Raw genomic sequence first — 6727 nt, 5'->3', positions numbered from 1 at the left:
ACCTGCATGTCATGAACACTACTTTCATCGGCTAGATGTCAGCACGCTCCGAGGACGCTCCGAGGAGTTATTGGTTGCCAACTGTGCAGACTAATGCTAGATGATCCAAACACAAGCTAATGTGTGGCATCACAGGCTGCTAACTCTGAATGCTAATGCTAGGTGAGTGGGCTACTGCTAATGCTAGGTGAGCAGGCTACTGCTAATGCTAGGTGAGCGGGCTACTGCTAATGCTAGGTTAGCGGGCTAATGTATGAGTTAATGCTTTCGTCAAGTTCATCAGTTACTGCTAACAAAGCTGTAGCTTGCGCTGTGGGGTGTGTGTATTTGTGTGTGTGTGTGTGCGCATGTGTGTGTGTTCTCCTGCTACTCTCTTTGTAGCTAGGTGGGCTACCCACGGACTAAATGGCTACACACCGCTAACCCCCAACAGCACTTAAGGAACTGTTCTAAACAGTCTGTAATCTTTCTCTCTCTCTCTTTCATTCTTCTGCATCTCTCTCATCCCCCTCATAATTATTTCTATGTACAGGATTCTATATAGAACATAAATTACGACACTCATTTCTGCTTATTCACAGTCCACGGTGGAGAAGGAGCCAAAAGCAAAGCAAGAGACAGAAGCTCAGAGACAATATACCAACGCAAACAAACAAACAAATGACAAACAAACAAACAAACGGTCCATAATAAAAGTCTTCAGAGCTCCCGTGGCCAGGGCCGGGGGGACAGTCACGCACCCCTCCACCCACCGAAAAAAAAGAGCTCCAATTTGTCCTGCTGTGGGTTTCTCAGACGGAGAGAGCAGATGGGTCTGTCTGTTAACAAACAGCCGATAATGGTGGTGGTGTTGTTATTATGATCGGTTGTTTGTTGGTGAGTTGGGTTGTAAACAGAGCACCAAGTAGGTTCTGGGTCCATGTCTCTATTCTGTACAAAAGTATAAATATAAAGTTTATAACGTTTAATTTCCGCCAGCTCTTCTTGCTTCACAGACGCCGCAGGACGGCATGGGCTGTTCCTGAGGCTGTGTGTGTGTGTGTGTGTGTGTGTGTGTGTGTGTGTGTGTGTGCGCCCCCCCTGAAATGATGCGCATGTGTGTTTTGGTATGAATGTGCTAACCCATGAGTATGTGTGAGGTATGTACGTTAGTGTATGTGTGTGTGTGTGTGCATGTTTGTTGGCTTGATCGTCTCTGCATAAATACTCCATAACACATCATGTGAGACTGGTCCCTACAGCAGGTCCATCTTGGGTCTGTAATGTAGAAGCAGCGGTGACTTCTGGAGAATTAAACACACACACACACACACACACACACACAAAGCAAGATTAGTGGAGACACCATAGAGGAAGGCAACATCCCCTTCTACTCCCACCTGCCTTTCAGACAAACAAACACACAAGCATCTCATTACAAGGAGCTGCATTTGCTTACCTGTACGCGGCAGAGCTCACCTGTACGCGGCAGAGCTCACCTGTACGCGGCAAGGCTAACCTGTACGCGGCAGAGCTCACCCGTACAAGGCAGAGCTAACCTGTACGAGGCAGAGCTCACCCGTACGAGGCAGAGCTAACCTGTACGCGGCACTTCATCACGGCGCATAGCACTTTATCGAGGCGCCCTGAGGTGCTGGATAGTAGCCCTTCCTTATATATAAATGTCACAGTCCAATTTACATCGATCATTGCTTTCTCTTTACAGCTACATTTGCTTTCTCTTTACAGCTACGTTTGCTTTCTGTTGATACCTTCCGTACATGTTGACCTAGGGGCCATCTGCATGTATCTCTAAGACCTGCCTATCAGATGGACAGCTCTCTATGACTACTACAGTATCTCCATGAACAGTACAGGTATCTCTGTGAGGAGTACAGGTATCTCTGTGAGGAGAACAGGTATTTCCGTGAGCAGTACAGGTATCTCCGTGAGGAGTACAGCTATCTCCGTGAGCAGTACAGGTATCTCTGTGAGCAGTACAGGTATCTCCGTGAGCAGTACAGGTATCTCCGTGAGCAGTACAGGTATCTGTGAGGAGTACAGGTATCTCCGTGTGACTAGCATCTGTATTCTCACCTTAAATCTCCACCTGGTCACCACCACAAATTTGAGCGTGTGATCCTTTCCCAGAATCTCCTCATTGCATAAAATATCCAGCTGAAACGAAAGAGAAGGAAAAGAAGGAAAGGAGGAAAAGAGGAGTGCAGCAGAGAGCAGGAGAAAAGAGGATAAACTATTAATCACGGCTCACACAATTATTCCTCCTCCTTGTAAAGTGTCAGCAGAGGATGCCCCTAAATGTGTGTGTGTGTGTGTGTGTTGAACAAATATGGGTGAGAGAGAGGGAGAAGGAAAGTGGAGAGAGAGAGAGGGAGAGGGGCGAGGAACAGCTGGATAGTTTCTCAGCTCCTCTCTCAGATCCCCACTGTGCCACTGACAAGCACAACACGACACACACCACAGACGACAGATGAGACGACATATGGTGCTCATACTCACATACCCACACACACACACACACACACACACACACACACAGCAAATCAGGTGGGAAGGCAGAAACTTGGACGGAGTTAAAATCCACACTTTTCAAAACCCCTCATAAGTATTTAGAACACAAACACACAATCACAATAACACACTCTTACACACACAAACACTATCCCACTCGACCACACAGTCACACAAACACACTCCCAGAGTTACACTAACACACTATCCTCTTAACATACCATGAAGGTTTGTGGTGATCATCTCTGTCACAGAACCATCACCACCATGGCATCATGTTGATGTTGATAATGATAATGATGATGATGATATCCAATAATAAATGCAGGTATTTGCATTATGCACAGTACTGAAGCGTGAGATTTTAAACTGGGGAATCCCAAACATGAATTTGAAAAACAAGGGTTGAGGTGGTGTTTAGCTTGTGAGAACATTGGCCACGAAATTTAAGTGATGCCATAAATCTAACGTTAGGCTACATCACAAGAGCCGTTCTAAACTAACACTCCAGATTAACCTCTTGCCAGCTATCAGCAGTAGCCTATTTGTCTGCATTACTAACCGAGCGACAAATTCGGTTTACCTGTGCACTTCATCTTCTCATTGGTGACTGTCTGACTGAATTCTCTTGTAGCCTGCCATGATGTCCTGATGTCTTCAACAGTGTTCTCGACTATCCCTAACATCTCGAGCTAGCAATGAGTATCCAGGTCTGATCACTGTCTTTCATAGGCTAACAGCTGCTTTGCTGTCTTATTGTTTTCCCCTCCTTCATTTAGCCCATATATGTAAATCTGCTTTGCTCTGATTCTGCTAAATTTCTTCAGCTATGAGGTTAAAACACAGGGGCAATTAATATGGTTTTGTTTCTTTTAACTTGCATAAAACACAGTCCTGCGGCTTATACACAATGCGGATAATACACAGGAAAGTACTGTATTATTTATGCATGTGTACAACAGTAGTCCTGCTGACAAAACTTTGCTACTCAGGTCAAATAGTTCGTCACATTGGCATGAATGTGTCTGATTGGTGTGAGCTAACAGGCAGTTGGATTACCATATCCGTCAACTTGTGATTTTACTGTATATTTTCCGTGGAAGTCAACATTTGTGACTTTCCCCCACACACCCACTGAGCATTTTTTTGTCTCCTGCAGCCCAGTCACAGCGGTACGCACTTAACAACTTTTTCGCGCCTGTGGGTGTATAATTTGATTGGATTCCTACCGTAAGTAGCCTGCGTTTAAGTGTCTGTAGAGTGAGAAACTTTTGACGATTTCACTGATTATGCACATCAGGGGTCTGATTGGCAAAAAAAAAGGTTAAAAAAAAGGAAAATATACGAAGCACGGAGTGACACAACCCCCCCCCCCCCTACCCTTTAAATGATGACATCTGATAACATCTTATAACTTAAACCAACATTGAGTAAATTATTTACTATAGGCCTACTTGATGATAATATATAGCCTGCCCCCTAACAGTCCTCTGGGCCTACGTACAAAATAGTGAATCATGTGATAGGCCTACTGATATTGATGCTGATTGAAGTTTGCAACAACAGGTTGTTGATATTTCAGTTCCAAAGAGAATCAAATTACATCGATTCCTCTCCTCCCAAAGTAACACTGTAGGTCCTACACCTCTCCTCCTAAAATAAATGTTAGGCTCTGTTTTAAGCTACTGCACCAGGATTGTGTAGACTAACCCAGGGGTTTTATGTACCATGGACCGGTTTGTTTCCTAATTTTTTTTCACGGACCGGCGCGGGGGGTGGGTCGGGGGTTCCATGTTGTGCATGCATTACTTGAAAAGAACTAGCTCCAGTTATGTATGAACAGTGAAGGTAACGATCTCTTAAACATGTGAAAAACGTGTACTTGAAGAAGTGAAAATTGAACAATATGAACTATGAATATAGAACAACTTGAAGCTATATCTATAAGTGTGAACATGCTTAACAAAATATGGGAAGAAAACCTGGGAACTAAACGTGCATTACGAATATAATCAGTGGGAGCCCTGTGCTTGTTTCCCTGCGACAAGAAGGTTCCATCTGGGGGTGATGGAAGACAGTGACACCCTCAGTGTGTTTGAAATGTCCAGTCGATTGCGCAATTTGGTCTTAGTTGCAGTCATTGCTGAAAACCCGGCCTCGCATAGATACGTGGTGGGAAATGGTAGCAACGTTTTCAGTGCTTTTACGGCTATCTCGGGATATTCTGCTTTTGTTTTGATCCAAAAACCCGCCAGAGAGGTTTCCTTATACACACTCTTAAGACCACCGTCATTTGCAATTTCGATCAACTGCTCTTCCTCCTGCGCTGACAAGTTAGGACTATTCGGGATATTCACAAATGGGTTGCGGACCCACTCATTGGTTTGCCGTGGATCTTTGGAGGATGGGAAGTAACGCTCAAACTCATTTGAAAGCGCAACAAGGTGATCGCGCACCAGCTGCGAGAGAAAGGGCCCTGCCTCAGTCTCTCCCAAAACCCCCACTACTGTTTGGAACATATCAAATACACCCCGGTCCACTCGTCGTCCCCACAAATCAAGCTTGGCTTTAAATGCAGCGACTTTATCTGCCAGTTTAAAGACAGTCGTCATTCTCCCCTGGAGTGACAGGTTGAGGTCATTAAGCAACCCGAATATGTCACACAGGTAAGCGAGTTTTGACACCCAGTCCTCATCACTAAAATGTGCAGCTAACGGTGACTTTTTTTCTGTAAGAAATCTCTGCAGCGGCTCTCGCAACTCAAACACTCTGGCCAGTGACCTGCTAAAGATGCTTGTTTTTTGTTGCTCATTCTAGCGGTTTAGCTAACTTCGTGTGACACTACCGTTCGCTAAGAAGGTGAAGTGAGCTGACCTGAGGCTGCGCAGCGCTGAAGGCAATATGTAAAAGTGTTGAAGGCGGGACAGACAGACGTAAGAAAATAGACCTTGCAAAATGCAAACATGCGTGCAATCATACAACTGCATATAGGCCTATGCCATGTAAAAAACGTGACATTATTGCGAATTAAATTTAATTTAGTTTGCATGCATTTTTTTTTAAACTCATGTCGTAGGCTACGGCCCGGTTAGGAATGTCCCGCGGCCCGGTGGTTGGGGACCGCTGGGCTAACCGGCTACAACACTAGTTTTACAAGCGCACACGCTAAATGGAGAGCTAGGGTTAAAATGCGGACTGCGCCTTTAAATTGGCAACTTTTTATCTATCAGCACAATGCTACAGTAGGCTATTTCCACTAAATATTCAGCTCAATATTATGTGCAAGACATTTACTAAGTATGCCAAAGCTTTGATATCTTAGCACCGTCACCATAACGTTACGTTTTCTCATGGTGAGATGGCGTCCTGAAATATGTTTTAGACAAGGGGCGCAAGGTTCACGGAGGTGAACGGCTGGACAAACGCAAAATGACAAGGTGTTAAACAATGTAGTAGGCCTAAGACAGGCTTTGTGGTAAAAACTATGAAAACCTGTAAGGTTAGGCTAGTCTGTCACAGCTAACTTCAAGCACAGCTTACACGTGCAGAAATTAAAATTCAATATCAGCATCACGCGATTCATTATCGGAAAATCCTGACAGCGAACCTGATGCAAAGCCAAAACGCCATCCCTCAGTAAAGAAAAAAAAACTTCATATATGATGTCTTTTTAAATCAATTTGTTGACCTTTACCGTTTCATGGCTTCTGCTGAGAAACTAGTTCGCCACACACACTGAACTTGAATCAAGCATTCTTCAGAACGCAGCTGATCAACCCGTCCCGTCTACTTTCACTTTCAATTAAATCCATTAGTAAATGGAATACACTACTTGCGGCGTGATATTCGGAAAGATGTGAAGCACAAAACCCGTCGTTATTGTCAGCGGCCTGTTATAACAATGGCTTGTGTTATACAGAAATATAGCCTACCTCTGACCGACAGACCCCCCCCCAAAAAAAAAAAAAAAACTCATCGGATCTATACGAATTGTGTGGGTCTCATTTTTAAGTAAAAAAAAACGGAATTCCGTTTAAAAACGAAAGAATCACACCCCTGGCACATATTGCCCAGTCCCACGTTGATTTGCCTTTATGGCGGATGTTGAACAGATAACCAATGAATGAGCCAAATCCGTGATCAACTACAGACACCAAATTGTGATTAAATATTCAATCAACTGACAGCCTTGTTAAGTATGCATATGCATGATGTG

General features: G+C 44.2%; 1 protein-coding gene across 1 annotated transcript in view; it reads right to left on the bottom strand.

The window, feature by feature from the left end:
- Window positions 1–466: 466 nt before the first annotated feature.
- The window catches only part of LOC143125611 (polycomb group RING finger protein 3), a 19743-nt gene continuing 13482 nt past the window's right edge, over window positions 467–6727 (bottom strand). Inside the window, exons 9-10 of the mRNA XM_076287233.1 lie at window positions 2077–2157; window positions 467–1283 (exon numbers count right to left, since the gene is read on the bottom strand). Of these exons, the coding sequence (XP_076143348.1) occupies window positions 1236–1283; window positions 2077–2157 (129 nt within the window). The 3' untranslated portion in view covers window positions 467–1235. The remainder of the gene's footprint in view (window positions 1284–2076; window positions 2158–6727) is intronic.

The sequence above is a fragment of the Alosa pseudoharengus genome, unplaced genomic scaffold (genome assembly GCF_046254945.1).
Source record: "Alosa pseudoharengus isolate Yale_2024_CS ecotype anadromous, Long Island Sound unplaced genomic scaffold, YU_APseudo_1.1 YU_APseudo_1.1_scf_16, whole genome shotgun sequence".
Taxonomy (NCBI): Eukaryota; Metazoa; Chordata; class Actinopteri; order Clupeiformes; family Clupeidae; genus Alosa; species Alosa pseudoharengus.
The sequence above is the reverse complement of the archived record's forward strand: the minus strand, read 5'-3'. Positions and strand labels throughout refer to the sequence as shown.